Below are 18,483 nucleotides of genomic sequence, written 5' to 3'. Positions count from 1 at the left end.
CTCCGCCCCCTTCCCTGGCCTTATGCGCCTCCTTCGAAAAACCAACCAATCACCGCCTAAAGCCTCGTTGCTATAGATACTCATCACCACCCCTTTTCCTCCCAGAAAGCTGCGCGACGCGCGGGGGCCTCATCCCCTTTGTGCCATCCGGGTCTCTCGCGCGAGCGCTTTAGTCTGTGGCGAAGCTTCGGGGCGGCCGGTACTGTTGAAAGCGGCAAGTGAAGGTGCCGCCTTAGCGGCCGGGTTCTGGACTATGGCGGTAGGTACCAACTCATGAGTTTAAAGTCAGGGATTTTTTTTTTTGTAGTTTCGAAAGAGTACGTGAACGGCTCCAGGGCTGTTCCCCGCGCGTGTGTGTATGGACAAAATGGCGCCGCGGCCTTCTTCTGCGCCCGCCATCATGGCTGCCCGCTGTCGGGAGGGGGAAGGAGGGCGGCGTCGGTGGGGGTGGGGAGCCGCAGGGAGTGCCTTTTTTCCAGAACTTTCCTTATCTCTTCCCGAGTCCGACGTTCCTCTTGGCCTAGGGTAATGTCCCCAGCTTAGCTTAGATACCCTGGTGGTTTACATTGAGCTTTCTTAGGGCTTGAAAACTTGTATTCGCAGAGCAGGAAGAGGCTGGAGAAGAGAGAGAAATTAGAAGTCATCTCTGAAAAGTATGAGGTCCAAAAGGCGGTGTGTGTAGGGGACGGAGTGTGAGGAGTCCGCCTCTGGTCTCGGGGTGCGTTCGTTGGGTGGGATGGTGTATTCCTCGCACATTTCCTTTTAGTGCTCGCCCGTCGGCGCCCGGGTCTGCCCTCAGCCAGGAGCTGGGATGATCTTGGGGAGAGAGCGAAAATGCCACCGACTCGGATTCGGAACTGTGATTCCGACATAATCCGAAGGGATCGTGATAAAATCGGTTTAAAATGTACATTACAATCCCAATGTATTAGTGGCTGTGTTTCTCTAAATTTAAGACCCTTTCGTTGACCCCAGTAAGAACTGCAGATCGTAAATCACCGGTTCTGAACGCTAAGCCTGCCCCGGGTATAGGATGCCCACTGCCGAGGGAGTATGTGATCGCTTCGTTTTTGGTGAACCAGTTAAAAGGAAAGTGTAAGCATTATGCATTCCTTTTTACTGACGAAAAGGTTACATCTTTTTATTTTAGAAAATAAGTAGTACTCTTAAGCATAAAGTTTACTCTTATTAATTGGCATATTCAGAGTTAGGTAGGGTCGGGCGCTTTTCTCCTTCTCACCCCCACCTAGCATGTTTGAGCTTAACAATTTTTTATATGGATTTGAAGAGTTGGTAAGTTAGTACTTGTAAACTGATTTAATGCTCTGTTCGGTATTGTTTGGGGCCTCTTGGTACACTTAAAAGGTAGTGTTGGTTTGGTGCAAGTGGTGGGAGGATTGGGTATTTTAAAAATATCATTTAGGGGCTGTGGCTCAGTGATAGAGCGCTTGCCTAGCACGTGTGAGGCCCTGGGTTCGGTCCTCAGCACGACATAAAAATAAATACATAAAATAAACATTTTTTTTTAAATAACATCATTTAAAGCATTTGTTTCAGCAGGGCCTCGTGTGATTAAAAAGACAATGCCTTGGAGAAGTGGCCTAGTATTAAATTCAGTGTTTGCCTTTGTACTGGAGACAGATTTGTTTTACAAGTACTGCTAGGGTTTTCAAGTCTTAAATTGTAGGAAACAAGTGTTTCTGATGGAGTCAATCAATAATAAAGGTAGAACTCAGTTTTGTTGGGTAGTTTTGTGGTATTGGGAGTTAACCCAAGGCCTGATGTATCCTTGGTAAGAATTCTACCACTGAGCTACACAAACCCCATGCCATTTTATTTTTATTTTGAAACAGGGCTTCCCTAAGTTGCCTTAATCTCCCAAGAAGCCGGGATCATAGGCCTGCACCAGGGCAATGGCTGCAGTCAGTATTCATGTATAGATTTTTGAATTGAAATGAAATTTGGAAATCATCAGAATAATTTAATAATCAATTGATTTTAGTTTTTCTGGATATCTTCAATATGCTTCTATAAAATATCCTCGAATAAAACTTCTGCATATGCTGTGGCCACCTAGCATGTCTTTTTTTTTTTTTAACCCTGTTTTTTAATTAATTATATGTGGTACTGAGGATGAACCCAGGGCCTCGAACATGCTCTCCCACTGAGCCACAACCCCAGTCCTCTATCATATCTTTTTGATGATGGCATAGTATTTGCTTTTCTGTTGGACTTTTACAGATGCAAATGGCTATTTATGTTATTGTGTATCACGGGGTAGTTTTCTTATAGTCAGGCTTCTGTGCTGTTAAGTATGTAGTTAAATTAACTTTTGGCTGGAAACTTATACTAATTGGGCTAAGGTACTGTCTTTTCTATTATTAAAAGTTGTTTTGGGGCTGGGGATGTGGCTCAAGCTGTAGCACGCTCCCCTGGCATGCGTGAGGCCTCAGAACCACATACAAAGATGTTGTGTCTGCCGAAAACTAAAAATAAAAATAAAATAAAAATATTTTAAAAATTTCTCTTAAAAAAAAAGTTGTTTTCATGTGTGTGATGGTACATGCCTGTAATCCCAGCAACTTAGGGAAACCTTGTCTCAAAATGAAAAATAAAAAAGGACTGGGGATGTAGCTCAGTGGTAGAGCGCCCCTGGGTTCAATCCCTAGTACCCAAGGAAGAAGAAGAAAAAGTTGTTTTCAGTTCTCAGCTTTGTTATCTACAAAAGTAAATGTTATGTACTTTATAGTGTAGGTTTGAGGGGCATTTAATTTACCAAGTAAAGGCTGTACAGGTACTTATCATGTAATAAGTTAATTTGAAAACTAGTCCTTGTGAATAATGATGAGAACAGAAATAAAATGTAAAGTATTGAGGATCAGTATTATCCTTAATTGTTGTGGTATAGCATTATTAAACAGTAGAGGTAGCAAAGAGATACAGTATCATTTAGAGGCTTAATACATAATATGTGTTTCAATTAAAAAAATCTTTTTATTGTTGGGTTGAAGCATTATATTGATAGTTTTGACCCTCGGTGAATACAGGTTGAAATAATGCAACTTTTTACACCTCATTTTATTCTATATTCATTTTCTGGTCTCATCTTTGAAGAAGTTTCATCGTTGTGTGATTCCCTATTTACCCAATCCAGATTTCTTCTGATGTCCTAAGTGAGAAGTTGGTAAAGTTTCTTAAGGGCCAGATGGTAAATACTTTTGGCTTTGTGGGCAATGTGCCACATTGTTTACTTGTTTTTATACCCTTTTTAAAAAATGAAAATTCTTGGCTTTAGAAATAAGACTTGGCTTATAGAAATAAGACAGTAGTTTGTTAACCCCTATCCTAAGTCAACTCCCTATATTGATTATTTTCATATTACCTTGTTTAACCACTATGCATTTTGCACATACAGCTGGATCTGCTTCTACTCCTTTTATATAAAAAGCTGTCTAAAGAACATTCAGAATTTAGTGTTCTTGACATTTTTTTCCTATTTCTCCAATTTGAATTAATTTTTTAATGACATTCTTTTTAATTATAATTGGGATCAAACAATTCAGAACCACAGAAATTTTTAATGGGAAACTAATTCATTTCTTCCTCAAACATGGATTAATTTGTACTGAGTGCTGTTAGGAGAAAGTCAGATAATTGCCTTTTATAAACTAGAAAACTGATACATAGATGAAGGAATGTCCTTCAGGTAAATCAAATTCCGGAAAAGAATGTGTATGGTTGGTTGATTTAATTTTAAAGTTTATATAAAGGTCTGGGTATGTAGCTTGGTGAAAAAGCACATGCTAAAGTGTTTCAAAGCAGAAACAATGTTTCCAAAGCCCAGAGCACAAATGATGAGAGGCAGGCCATGTTTTGCTGTAACTCTGTGCCAAGGGGCTATTTTCATTAAAGGGAATTAATGAAATTAAGAATGGGTTCTCTTAGATAAGTTAATATTCTGTTTATTTTATGATATTTAGAAGTATTCCCTATGCTGTGAGTAAGTAATGCTCTGAAGATACAGCTCATTCTTAAGAGTAGTGCTCACCTAGCCAGTGCCAGGCCCTGTGTTCAATCCCCAGCACAGAAAAATAATAATGATAGTGGTTCTGATTAGAAATTACAGGTACATCAGTCTAAATATATATGGTTCTCTTTGGATAGTTGTTTTGAGTCGTTTAGGCAAGTTATGATACTATATATATTTAGCTACTTGGAAGTAAGCTGTTCTAATTTACTTTTTGTAATACTCAAGGATAACTATCTTCTTTTTTGCTTTTAGGCTAGTGATACAGAACGAGATGGACTAGCCCCAGAAAAGACAACCCCAGATAGAGATAAGAAAAAAGAGCAGTCAGATGTATCTGTTTCTCCTAGAGCCTCAAAACATCATTATTCAAGATCACGATCAAGGTCAAGAGAAAGAAAACGAAAATCAGGTAAGACATAAATTTGTTGGTAAAATTAATAAATGTTCTTTTAATTGAAAATGGATAATGAAAGTATATTGGTTATTTTTTATTTTAAGATAGGTCTCCTTAAGTTGCTTGGGGCCTCAGTCTCCTGAGGTGCTGGAATTGTAGACACCTGCCACTTCACCTGGCAAAATAAATATGTATTATTTGAGTTTGAATGTTTCTGGATTTGTTTTTGCAGTGCAAAGAATAGAACTGAGGGCATTGTCTATGACAGGCAGTGAACTACATCTAATGCTGTTTTAAAATCCTTTTGAAGCAAGGTATTTAATGCTTACAAATACTCCATATTCATTAATTTTTCTATAAAGATAAAACTAAACTGATAGAGAAAGTGTGGGGTTTTTTCACTATTTTTAAAAACTTAGTGTTGAAATATATGTAATTCAATGATAAAATGATGGCCAGCACTTTGAAAAAAAAAAACAAGAAAGAAAAAGAAATTAGTATTATTACTATTGAAGGAAGAGGTTAATAAGTGAGAGAATAAAAGTTTTTAACACCTAAGCTGGGCATGGCGGCATATGTCTGTAATTTCAATAGTGGGGTTGGAAGTTTGAAGCCAACTTAAGCTGCTTATCAAGACACTGTCTAAGAAAAAGGAGGGCTGAGTTTATAGATCAGTGGTAGAGTGCTTGCCTAGCATGTGTGAGGCACTGGGTTCAATTCTTGTATCACATATAAATAGATAAAATAAAGGTCTATTGACAGCTTAAAAAACGTTTATAAAAATAAAAGAAGGGCTGGGGATTGTAAGATTCAAATCTTACGTCATTTATCCCTTTTGTTCACAGATAATTATCTACAAAATATTGTTTTGTCTGTGTATTTGAAACTGGTATTATCATAACCGTTTTGTTTTCCCGCATTTCTTTAAAATATTTTTAAATTGTAGATGGACACAATATCTTTATTTATTAATGTGGTGCTGAGGTTCAAACCCATTGCCTCACACTTGCTAGGCAAGTGCTATACCACTATAGCCACAACCCCAGCCCTGTTTTCTCACATTTTTTACTGGTGGATTATAATTATACATAGTGGAATTTGGTGTCACATATTTGTACATGCACACAATATAATGATATGGTCTGGCCAGTCATTCCCCAGTATTTCTCCTTTCCCTCCACTTCCTCCCTCCCTCCATCACTTTTCTCTGCATAATCATTTTTGAATGGAAATTTTTCTAAGCTAATAAAGCATTCTTTAGACTTCTTCAATAATATACCAAATATAATCCAACCTGTTTATTTTCTTTTTTGTTTACTTCATAAATTTACTATGTACTATAGAAAACAAGATGGACTAGTCAGGATTTTGTTGAAATATTGGAGAATTTGTGACTGAAAGGGAGTATGGTGGTATACACATGTAATCCTGACTGCTCACAAAGCTGAGGATGAGGCTGAGAACACAAGTTCCAGGCCATCTCAGCAACTTAGCAAGACCTGATCTCAAGGACTGGGAATGTAGCTTAGTGGTAGAACATTGACCTAACATATGCTGGGCCCTGGGTTTGATCCCCAACACTTTAAACAAAAGTATTTGTGAATGAAAGATGGTGTTTGTACCCTTGGCTTAATTTTTTTTATTCACATTGTTTGATATTGTTAATATAAATAATTCTCCTGCCATAAAAAGTATAGATATTGGAGATGGAACAGGTAGAATTTTAATTGTAGTTGGACACAATAACTTTTATTGTATGTAGTGCTGAGGATCGAATTCAGGGACTCTCATGTGCTAGACAGCACTCTACCACTGAGCCACATCCCTAGCCCATGGAAATTACTTTTGATAACAGCATTGAAATTTGTGTTTATGTTGAATTATTGTTTGTGTTCACAGATAATGAAGGAAGAAAACACAGGAGCCGGAGCAGAAGCAAAGAGGTAATTAACACTTTGTAGTGAATAGGTACTTTAAAATACTTGTAAAGTATCTGGTAGAAATGTTTGTGTGACTATATTACATTGTTAAGGTAAGTACCCAAACTTGAAATTTAAAAGGTTAATTGGGTTATAAAATAAGCATGATTTGGATTCATCCTTTTTCAAGAAGATAGTTGTTTATATGAAAAGTGCCTTCAAAAACTTAATTTTATTATATTGTGAATATATTCACAATAAAATTTCATATGAAGAATATAATTGGTTTTTTTAGGTCTGTCACACAGAGCTTCCATTAATCTGAGGTCCCCGAGTCTCCTTAGCCTGACAGCTGCTCAGGATTTTTAAATAGCAGTCATCTTTAAGTAGCAATACCCTAGATATCTGTGGGCTACTTTTTCTTCATGGTAGGTAACAAGAGTTCTCTTTTCTTTTGTAAGACTTAATGGATTTCCCTGATAGTGTTGAACTTTGAAGTGCAGGGGTAAGTAAGGGACAGTAGAAAAGGTGGCAATGACAACAAAACTTGAGGATAAACAAAAGGCATCGGCTATATTTCAAAGGAGTTTTAACTTGCTCACCTGAGAAGACAAGGAATGAGCCAACAAGGAAGAGCAGATGTAGCAACAAGAAAGGGAGAAGAGTCTGATGGGGGCTGGGCAAGGGACTCCTAAAAATATGGGCAGGGACTTCACCTCTTCCCCTAATGGAAGCTCTGTTAAATTTTTAATTTAGGAGAGTTTTTGTGAAAATGACTATTTTGTTTAGCTCACATGATAACATTTCTATAATAAATCATACTCAGCGTGCTAATGCGCGAAGAGACTGAACTGAAGACGCTGCAGACTCAGATAGCAAAATAATAAGCCTACTTCATGATAAGGTAACTATTAGTCATTCAAACTCCTATTTCCCTTAAATATCTTAAATCAGTTAAGGGTTTTAATGTTTTTTTTTTTTTTTTTTTTTTTTTGGTTTTTTGTTTTGTTTTCTTTTTTTAATTAGAAATGTTATGTTTGAAAAACTGGTTTGAAATAAACTAAAACTTTTGGAAATTTAACCATTTAAAACTTTTCCAGTGTGCCACTATATGGCAAAATCGAGGAAATTTTCTTTTGTAAGGTCATATCACAGAGAACTGGCAATGAAACTAATATTAAACTTATGTCTCCAGGTCTCTTATTTTTCTGCCAAGTAGAAAATCACTATGATCATTTTCAAACGTATCATCATGCATGTTCCAAAATGATTGGCGAAGTTTTTTTATTTTTTTATATTTTTAACAAAAATTAATCTCAAGTGAAAAGAAATATACTATGGTCTGTTTTGGGAAACAAATAATGTATTTTGGTGGAGAAGTGGTGGCCTGGGCATCAGATGAACTGGGTTCCAGGTCCTGTTTAACTACTGTTTAGCCTTGTGACTTTAGAGATTAGTTACACATAATGTAAGAGGATGAAATTAGAGGATATGTGTTTCTTTTCAGATTTAAAATTTAGTGACAATAGAATCCTTGGAATTTTAACATTTAACTACAAGATGGGTTTGATAAATCAGTGTGGGAAAATGTTTAGCACTTCCTACTTTGGTATTTGTGCAATAAAATAGGAGAATTGATCAATACACTTTTAATTTTAGCTGATTCTGAATGCGTATGTATTTAAGTCTTGATTTTAATCAAAATACAGGGGGATAATGTGTTGTATGATGGCATAGGGATTAACTGTTTACTCTTAGTTTGAGTTTTTAAAAATTAAAACAGGTACAGTTGGCATTTTGTACTGCAGGTACACGAGATGTAATAGAACTCTAAACCTATTGGAATTTGCAAGATAAATTGCTGATTCACAGTTAAGACATTGGGAGAATACAAAAACTAATTTTAGAGACAATGTGACTTGCAAAATAGGTATGAAAGGGACACATAACTGTAATTTGAAATCGTACAAAATTAATGTTTATTAAAATTAATTATACTTAGCTTTCCATTTGAAATGCATTTTCTAGTGCATTTCTTTTTGTCCTTATTGTTTATTCTTTAAACTTAGTATTCTCTGTATTTTGAGATTGATGTATAGATATGGTCTGTATTTTTTTTTTTTTTTAAACAAATGTTAGGGATTCCTCTATATCTGGTGTAATGGTTTTCTGATATTTCAGTTTCAAATATCATTGTTTTCTTGTGGTATAAATATATCTTGGGGGGAAATTGTATTTTGTGTTTATTTTAAAAATTAGTAATTAAATCTGCAACATTTGGGTGATGTGAAACTAGATCATTTTTTATTTGCCACACACTCCTAAGGTTACTAATGTTGCATCACAACATTTTTGTCTACTGATACCCATACTAACTCTTTTTGTTGCACTATTTTCCTGAAAGAACCAACTTCTTCTTAAAACAGGCAAGAAGACATGAATCCAAAGATAAATCTTCTAAGAAACATAAGTCTGAGGAACATAATGACAAAGAACATTCTTCTGATAAAGGAAGAGAGCGACTAAATTCCTCTGAAAATGGTGAGGACAGACACAAACGCAAAGAAAGAAAATCATCACGAGGCAGAAGTCACTCGAGATCTAGGTCCCGTGAAAGGTAAGTAGTTTTGGTATTATCCATAAGCACTTTATGTTTCGCTTTAAGTTAGGTAAATTTTCTCAGTAACTTGTTACTAGGGAAAAAAATTTATTTTAGTTGTAGATAACGTACAGTATCTTTATTTACTTTTATGTTTTGCTGAGGATCAAACCCAGTCCTTCACACATGCTAGGAAAGTGTTCTACCACTGAGCCACAACCCCAGCCCCTAGAAATTTATTGTTTCTTGCTAACTTTAATAGCTAGAACATTTTTTTTATTAGATAGGAGAGAGAGAAAATTTTTTAATATTTATTTTTTAGTTTTCAACAGACACAACATCTTTATTTGTATGTGGTGCTGAGGATCGAACCCGGGCTGCACGCATGCCAGGCGAGCGAGCTACCACTTGAGCCACATCCCCAGCCCCTAGCTAGAACATTTTAATCTTTGCTTTATGTTAAATCCACAAGTGATGTCCAAGATAAAAGGAGTGAGAAATTGTTAACATGTTCAATTAATGGATAGATTTTCTTCAGCCATTTACTGAGTTTTCTTTTATGCAGTGAAAACATATTGTTGAGTTACTTAGATAGTTTAGACCAATAGAGAGTCCATTTACACCATTGATGTAGAAGGTGTTTGTTCCAAACTCTTCACTCTTCAAGTTTTGTGTGTGTATGTTTGGTAGTGCTAAAATGAATTTTTAGAAACTGGGTAATGGTTAAAATTTGGAGATTTTGGATTTGAGAAGCTAGTGTTTAACGTACATTTGAATTTTTTCTGTGGGTAGTAAGTGGTGATTCCAGACTAATCCAGATTTAAATATGATCTTTAAGCTTTAAATATACTGTGGTAGGTAAAGTTCAGGCTTAAAACTTAAAATAGAATTCAGTTGAGAAAGGATGCGTTGAACATTTTGACATGTTATAGCTTTTCCATTCCCATTGAAACTTCTTCATATAGTAATGAAGGTTATAAGTCCTTCAAAAACCTCAGTAATCTTTTTTTTTTTTAATGAATGAAAGTTTATTGCCTGTCTTCATTGCATTATTACAGATAATATAATGTATGGAATTGAAAACTCTTTTAAGTTGCATACTTGAATTTCAGGCGCCATCGTAGTAGAAGCAGGGAGCGGAAGAAGTCTCGATCCAGGAGTAGGGAACGGAAGAAGTCACGATCCAGAAGCAGAGAGAGGAAGAAGTCTCGATCCAGAAGCAGGGAAAGAAAACGGCGGATCAGATCTCGTTCCCGCTCAAGATCAAGACACAGGCATAGGACTAGAAGCAGGAGTAGGACACGGAGTAGAAGTCGGTAGGTACTCATTCTGAATAAAATCTGGTAGACACCTCATAGGGTGTGTGTGACAACCCAAGAATGTTAATACTCAACCAGTTTTATTTACAGATTAAGGTAGAATTGTTCTACTCATAACCTCACTAATAAAAAAAAAAAATCTAGGGCCTAGCAATATGGTGCATGCAAGGGTCTGGGGTTATGGCTCAGCAGTAGAGCACTCACCTCTCATGTATGAGACCCTGGGTTCAATCCTCAGCACCACATAAAGGTAAATAAGTGAAATAAAGGAATGTCCAACTACAACTACAAAATAAATATTTAAATTACACACGCACATCTAAATACTTAGCATTTTCAGTCTCATTACATCAGTGTATATCTGATAGGCAGGTATAAAAAAAATCGTGAGTTAAGTTCATTCAGGTTACAGAGGTTAAGTAACTTGCCCAAGAAGTCCAAAATTATACTAAGTGCTAGAGTGAGTAATGAAAAGGGATGAGACATACCAGTGGTAGAGTATCCTTAGGTTCAATTCCCAGTACATGGGGTATAAGAAATGGCGAAGGATCATTAGTTGGCAGTGTAATTAGTAGGACAGGAGGAAATTTTAATAATATTCTTAATAGAATTTTCATTTAAATGCTATAATTAACATAATATGTATGCTAACTTACCAGTATTCATAGTAATGCTTTTGATTTATTGAAGAAATACAATTGAAATGTAGGTAAAGATAGACCTATGTTTAGATTTTTTGTTATCCGCTTGTTTGAACTTTTATCAAATGAGTGTCAGTTTTTACTCGGTTGTTTTTAGTCTGTCATATACTAATTTGAACTTTAATACTGACAATGAGTCAAAGGTAGCTGAGGTAATCTTTTAATCACTTTTTGGGCAGTTTAGGACTTTAATTTCGGTAATTCTTTTAGTGATAACTGATTTTCTAAAAACATCCTCAAATTAATTGTAGTTTACTATAATAGAGCCTGGCACAGTGGCACACACCTATAGTCCCAGCTACTTGGGAGGCTGTGGCAGGAGGGTTCTAACTTGGAGGCCAGTCTCAGAAAGTAGGATCCTGGTCCATAATAAAAAATTTTTAAGGTGGGGACAGAGCTGGAGAAATAGCTCAGAGATAGAATGCTCCTGGGTTCAATCCCCAGTAAAATAAGATTTGCAAATATTTGGCCTTTCATTTCCAGTTGTGTACATATTGACCTATGTTGTGAATAATTATAAGGTTACTCTTTGCAGCCTTAGTTGGTATAATCTCTGTGCTGTGATGCCAGCCTGTAGTCCTGGCTACTCCAGAGACAGGATCACAGGTTTCCGACCTGCCTGAGAAACTTGAGACCCTGTCTCAAAAAATGAACAGGCTAGGGTGTGACTTAGTGGTAAAATGATTGCCTGGCACGTGCAAGGGCCTGGTTTCAGTCCCTAGTGCTGGGGGGGGGGGGGGAATAGAAATGGCTGATGAGTTGCCAGTGTGTCCATCTAAAATAAGGAAGTTAAATAAATGGGCAATATAAATAAGAAACTTAAGAGACAGGGTCTCACTTAGTTGCTTAGGGTTGTTGAGGATGGCTTTGAACTCAAGGTCCTCCTGCTTCAGCCTCCCACGTTACTCGGATTAGAAACATTCACCATTACACCCTGTGTATCATTGACTGTCATTTTACCATGTAAACAATTTTTTAAACAATTAATTAACATAAGACTTGTAAAATGGCATTTATTATAGAGATAGAAAGAAGAGAATTGAAAAACCAAGAAGATTTAGCAGAAGTTTAAGCCGGACTCCCAGTCCACCTCCCTTCAGAGGCAGAAATACAGCAATGGATGCACAAGAAGCTTTAGCTAGGAGGTATGTATGTATTTTAATTTGTTTTTCCCTTTCTACGTTTAAGTAGATGCCAAATTGTGTGGACAAAATGAGTCTTTAAGTCAGTATAATTCGGGTAAATTAATCATAATTTGTGAATTAAGTTTTTAATTCTCACCTTAGACGTTTGCTTGCTTGTGCAACTAGGAGGGTTGAGATGTCTGAAGCCATTCATGTTTTTTTGTCTTCATGATTAACTGGTTATTTTTTTCCAAGAAATCTAGTCAAACCACTGTTTGCATTTGAGTCTTTTTTTTTTTTTTTTTGAGCCTTATGTCATCTTCAAGGGTTGTTTTACATCTAATATGGTTTTACCTTTACTTGGCGGTTTTTCTTAAAACAAAGAATTCTTTCAATAGCTTTCTTAAGGTTGTAGCAAATAATACATATACATTATAAGCTAATTTATTATCTTGTAACATAGGGAGAACATTGTATTTCTTAAATTTTCTACTGTTTCAAAGAAGAGGGAACCACACACAACAACGCTGCCTGAAATCTGCAAAATGCTCCAAAGAACTGCCTCAAATGAGGCAAGTGAAATAAACTCCAAACACGTTTTCCGTTTTCAAAAATTCTGAAAATTAAGTTCTTTGGATTTGGTTCCCCCCCTTTGTTTTTTTTTTTCCTCATTATAAAAATACAGTTATCACAATGTAACCTGATGTGCTGCTGCCCTGTGAACCCAGCCTGGCAGAACTCCAGCTGAAGAGCAGCAGCAAAGGTGTGAGCTCACCCCTTCTTCATTCCATTTATCTCAGTGAATGGTGTTAATTCCAGACCTGCAATAGCATTTTGATAGAACCAATACTACTCATATTTTCTTTCTGAAACTAAAACCAACATTATTAGGAAATGATTTACTCTAAAATCTAAACTAATTTATGATAATTGGTTCATTAACTTTGACAAAGTATTTTCTAAGCCCTAATTTTGACTCTTTAATTTACACCTATACCATAAATATGTTGCACTTTTCATTTTTGGATTTACTGAAGTAAAGCTATTACTAGTATCTAAAACTTTTTGATTTAGCCACTTAGTGGTCTTTCAGGTATGACAAATTCACATTAAATCCTCTGGGTAATTTTAAAGTTGTTTTGGAAATATTTTTCTTACCTTTGACCAACTACATTTTCTTGTTAAGCCACATCAGAAGCTCTTATTACTCTCGTGGACAAAAAAAAAGTCTTCGACTGTGTTTCACACATATGTGCTCAGTAAAAAAGAATGCTTATATATCATAAACTTTCTTTTTTATAAATTTCAACAGTTGTTAAAGAATATAACAATTGACTATCGTTGTTTTTTATTAGCCATGTGTCCATCCCCCAAAAAAATACCTTTTTCCCAATCCATGCCTGTTTATGCCACGTTAAAGAGGAAGAGTGGCATTAATTTATTATTGGTAAATTGAAGAATCCTTCTGACACAAAGGGTTTCTCTTTCAGGAACTGATCATGAAGATAATGTTACTCCTTTGCTGTATAATAAATAAATTTGCACATATTCATAATTTCAGTGTGAAGTAGAATTAATTTTTTTTAATGAATTTATATTGCCTGTGCCTTTGCCAATGACAAATTTCTTCACCTGCTAAAAGTAATTTCCGAATGCAGCCACTACCCACCCCCCTTTTATTAAGTTACAATAAATAACTTAGCAGGGTTTGCTTGCCCTTTTACTTATAGCTTTTTAAATTTTTATTTAGGTAAAGACTATAACAAAGTATTTAGAAATAAAGAGCATTGTTAGAATGAATTGGGTTGGCATTCTATCATAGCATTTTATCTTTACTGTAGTTGTCAGCCCTGTCAAAGATTGAAGAATTTTAAAATTTTAACCATTTCTTTAGTGTGAAATGCATATTAAATTTCTAGTTTTTGACACTTCATTCAATTCAAAAGTGTTCATAAACAGTATTGTAAAGCACGTGCCAGCAATTCTGCCTACTCAGGAAGTTAAGGCAAGGAGGATTATTTGAGCCTACGAGTTGCAGGGCCAGCCTGGGCAGCATAGTCAGACCCTATGTCATAAAAAAGCAAACAGCATTGAAATGTTCTTTTGATTGGAAGAGGGTATTGAATAATTGGCTCAATTTAAAGTTTATCAAGTATTTTGTCTTTGTACATATATAAAGGTACATAGTGAATTTATATTAACTGTTTAAATTTAATTGTTTTTTTTTTTGACAGATTGGAAAGGGCAAAGAAATTACAAGAACAACGAGAAAAGGAAATGGTTGAAAAACAAAAACAACAAGAAATAGCTGCAGGTAATTTTTTTTCATTATACATATATAGGCTTAACCTTTGTGTATATGTTTTAAACTAATAGGAAAAAAAATCAACTGTGATTCCCTAAAATACCCATCAATACACTGTAAACATTTTTAGTGTTTTGCCACCTAATAAGTTCTTTATGAGGTTACTTGACTCTAATCATTAGCTCTACCAGTAAACTACATGCCTAGTCCCTTTATGCATATATATTTTCATTTTGTCCATTTAGATAATTTGAAAAGTGAATAATGACTAATCTTATTCACTTAGCCCTACAAATGTCTTCTATTGTGAGTTTGAGAATGCAGTGTATTTAAGAAGGTAGATATATATTATGTTTTACACCTGGCATAAAAGGTTCTTGAGAATGAAGTTTATCAGAATTTACTGTTTATATTTATGAAATTGAGTCTAGAAGATGTTTTATTTTGACATTCCTAGTAAAGAGTGGTGCTTTTTTAAATACTCCAAAATTGTATGTACTGCCATTTTGTTTCTAATAAAATAATTAAGACTTTCATAACTGAGTTCCTGCAATGTTAGTAATTTAAGAACTTTTCAAGTCTCTATACTCTGGACTGACAAAAATGAGGGATTAGAAGGGTCTTGCTGTTCCAAAAAGACTTATCACGTGGAATTACTTGGCTTGGTATATAACATTTTTAGGACATGGCCTTAGTATTGGTTAGATATGTTTAATACCTCTTTAATGTTATTTGTTTCAAATGAGATAGCTATAAAAATACTTCAGAAAACGTGACCATACAATTATTAAATACATTTTAATTATAGTTGTAAGTGCCGTAGTTAATTTCCATTGAAATCATACCTTCCTCCAGTTTGTATAATTCTTTTCATCCTCTGAGAAATGTTTGATGTGTAACTACATATTAGGGAAATACAGAAGCATTGGTGAACACACTGAAATGATAATGATTTATATAAGGTAAACTTTTCCGTGTATTTGTTGGAAATAACCCTGCCATTTTCATAAATTTAAGGATTTTTTTTTCATGTAAATGTATTGATGTAAATTATAAAATTTGTCTTTGAAAACTCATACTTATATCCTCTTCAGCAGCTGCAGCCACAGGTGGTTCTGTTCTTAATGTTGCTGCCCTGTTGGCATCAGGAACACAAGTAACTCCTCAGATAGCTATGGCAGCTCAAATGGCAGCCCTGCAGGCTAAAGCCTTGGCTGAGACCGGAATAGCTGTACCTAGCTACTACAACCCAGCAGCTGTGAATCCAATGAAATTTGCTGAACAAGAGAAAAAAAGGAAGATGCTTTGGCAAGGCAAAAAGGAAGGGGTAAGCCCTCCCAAACTCTTTATTATTTATCCCTAGTTAGCAATTAATTGGAGAATCAAATTTCTGATGAAAAATGCAAGTTTGAGCATTTCTCTCTGAGAATGTTTGTAGTAGTCTAATTTGAGGCAGAAAACATGAATGATTGAACTTAAAATCTTTCAGAAAGAATCAGTTACTACCATAACATTTATAAAGGGAAAAAACTGCTACTTGGTTTAGGTATTCCATTAATGCCAAGCACAGTGTCACATGCCTGTAACTGTAATTCTGGCTACTTGGGAGTCTAAGGCAGTGGTATCAAAAGTTTGGCGAATTTGCCAGACCCTATCTTAAAAAGTTTATAATTTTGGTCTCGGGAACACTCAACTACTGAGCCATATCCCGAGCCGTATTTGTATTTTATTTAAAGACAGGGTCTCACTGATTTGCATAGCACTTGGCTTTGCTATCCTGTGTCACTGCACCTGACTTGCTTCATTACTCCATAAGATAATCTTAATATCATTATAGATCCATTAACAGAAAGCCGTAAATGCTGCTCTTTTAAAATTATGTTGCTAAAAAATAAAATTGTGTTGCTGAGAGTGTTAATATCCTAATAAAAGGTATTTATATTTTCCACATTCTAAAATGTAGTGTTTCTTAACAGGACAAATCCCAGTCTGCTGAAATATGGGAGAAATTGAACTTTGGAAACAAGGACCAAAACGTCAAATTTAGGAAATTAATGGGTATTAAGGTGAGTTATACTTTGTATTAAGATTCACATTAAGCCCGGAGGCTGAGTCGATAGGATCTGGAGTTCAAAGCCAGCCTCAGCAATGGTGAGGCCCTAAGCAATTCAGTGAGACCCTGTTTGTAAATAAAATACAAAATAGGGCTGGGGATTGGCTCAGTGGTGGAGTGTCCCTGAGTTCAATCCCCGGTACTCAAAAAAAAAAGATTCACATTAAACCTATTTTGGCAGGGACAGGGTTTTGTTTTTTGTTTTTTGTTTTGTTTTTTTTAATAATTCTGTGTGGTCCTCAGGATCAAACCCAGCACTTTGCACGTACTAGACAGGTGTTCTACCACTGAACCACAACCCTAGCCCTGAAAGTTTTGTATGTTAAGTTTTAGGAAATTGAGGTTATTAGGTTATTATACTTTCCTTCCACCCTTTTAAAAACTAACAAGCAATACCACCCCTTTGAGTTTTCATAGCCCTGATTGATACTCCTCTGTAGTGTTTATACACTGTCAAATGTATTTTGATGTTTGTTTTTTTTTTTTAATGGTACTAGGGACTGAACTGAAATCCACTGTAGCACTGAGCCATACCCAACTCCTTTTATGTGTTGTTTTTTGTTGTTGTTTTGTCTTTTTCCACAGTTTAAAATTGTTGGATCCCAATGTTCTTTAGAAAGAACATTGTCTTGTACTATATGGGTGATTAATGGATGGATGGAAGCCAAATGAGGTCAAATACTGTATTTTGAAAATACAAGTTAACAGTCACATCAAGTGAGAATCATCTCTTATTTTCATCAAAATGCATTTTAATATTTTGTCTGCTATTTAGAGTGAAGATGAAGCTGGATGTAGCTCTGTTGATGAAGAAAGTTACAAGACTTTGAAGCAACAGGAAGAAGTATTTAGAAATCTAGATGCTCAGTATGAAATGGCAAGATCACAGACCCACACACAAAGAGGAATGGGTTTGGGTTTTACATCTTCAATGCGAGGAATGGATGCAGTTTGAAAAAAGATCACACTTTTAAAGTTTGGGACTTTATAGACTTCTTGTTCTGATGTCAGGTCCTTGTTCACCAAACAGCTAGCATTCTAGCTTGCATGGGTGTTGCATTGACTTTAATTTATTGAAAAATACGATTTTTGTAAATATCAGATCAGTGATACTGGTGTTAGTGTTGTAATCAGGTTAAACCCACTTCCATTAAACTTGACAGGACTATAGAAAGACAATATTTTTTAGTTCATGAATTCTACTTTTCAAAAATATATTAAAGCTGCAGGTGGGATAAAAATCTCATACGTAGATTTTTTCGTGTCCGCTGTCTTGTGTACTTTTGTACTTAACCTTGTACAGTTATTTTCATCTCTTGAAACATGAAAGAAATGTTATGTAGATGTTCTTTAGAAGATCTGACCATTTGGTACATAATCCAGCAAATAAGCTGGGTGGTGATGATAATAATAAAAATGGTTTTCTCAAAACTGGTGTTAATTTAAATTACCTGGTATTCTTGTTTGAGTATACGGTTTCTGTAGCATTTTGCGATTGCTATTAGAAAACACTGGCTAGAAATTCCTTTTTATAAACAAAAATAACTATATGCTATAGGCAATACCATGGTGAGTTAAAAAAAATGTAAAGGGAAGAGGAACAAACAAATTTATTAAAATACTGTTTTTTCCTACTACTATAAAGGACAAAATTGGTGTACAGTATTTGTTAAATATTCCATGTTATTCAGGAAATAGAATAATGCATTAAAGGGATGTAAGCACTTTTATTTTAATAAAGTGCCTTATAACAAGTAATTTGTATGCCCTTTGAAGTCTTTTCCAGCATAAACTGGTCTAAATAGTAGAGGACAACTTTGTCGCTCAGTTGAACAGGGCATAAATTTGGGGATGAGGGGGAAACATTGGTAGTTAATTCACTTTCATTACAACAAAATAATAAAATTTTGACATACTTAGTTAAAATTCTTTGGAAAACTTCATAGTGTATCAAATAGTCCAGTACAACAAGGAAGACT

General features: G+C 35.3%; 1 protein-coding gene across 4 annotated transcripts; it reads left to right on the top strand.

The window, feature by feature from the left end:
• The first annotated feature begins 100 nt into the window (after nucleotides 1–100).
• Rsrc2 (arginine and serine rich coiled-coil 2) lies at nucleotides 101–17,935 on the top strand. Of its 4 annotated transcripts, none has more exons than XM_078039276.1 (11): nucleotides 694–718; nucleotides 4,283–4,439; nucleotides 6,324–6,367; nucleotides 7,170–7,247; nucleotides 8,748–8,960; nucleotides 10,055–10,258; nucleotides 11,985–12,107; nucleotides 14,321–14,400; nucleotides 15,489–15,718; nucleotides 16,368–16,457; nucleotides 17,280–17,935. In XM_078039276.1, exons 4-11 carry the CDS (start codon nucleotides 7,240–7,242, stop codon nucleotides 17,457–17,459), a joined length of 1,128 nt encoding a protein of 375 aa, XP_077895402.1. In that variant the 5' UTR covers nucleotides 694–718; nucleotides 4,283–4,439; nucleotides 6,324–6,367; nucleotides 7,170–7,239; the 3' UTR covers nucleotides 17,460–17,935. The 4 variants fall into 4 exon arrangements, with proteins under 4 accessions (XP_005329631.1, XP_005329630.1, XP_077895402.1 ...); XM_013360481.4 differs by having other exon boundaries at nucleotides 695–718; nucleotides 15,486–15,718; XM_005329574.3 differs by lacking the exons at nucleotides 694–718; nucleotides 7,170–7,247 and adding an exon at nucleotides 101–259 and having other exon boundaries at nucleotides 8,770–8,960.
• Nucleotides 17,936–18,483: the final 548 nt, after the last annotated feature.

This window comes from Ictidomys tridecemlineatus, chromosome 2 (assembly GCF_052094955.1).
Source record: "Ictidomys tridecemlineatus isolate mIctTri1 chromosome 2, mIctTri1.hap1, whole genome shotgun sequence".
NCBI lineage: Eukaryota > Metazoa > Chordata > Mammalia > Rodentia > Sciuridae > Ictidomys > Ictidomys tridecemlineatus.
This window is presented reverse-complemented; position numbering and strand designations above follow the sequence as displayed.

Excerpts from the sequence above, each read along its gene's own strand:
- Rsrc2 (XM_005329573.5), top strand. Across the intron at positions 10,259-11,984 it reads AGGACACGGAGTAGAAGTCG|AGATAGAAAGAAGAGAATTG; the intron begins GTAGGTACTCAT and ends CATTTATTATAG. Across the intron at positions 14,401-15,485 it reads ACAACAAGAAATAGCTGCAG|CAGCTGCAGCCACAGGTGGT; the intron begins GTAATTTTTTTT and ends TATCCTCTTCAG.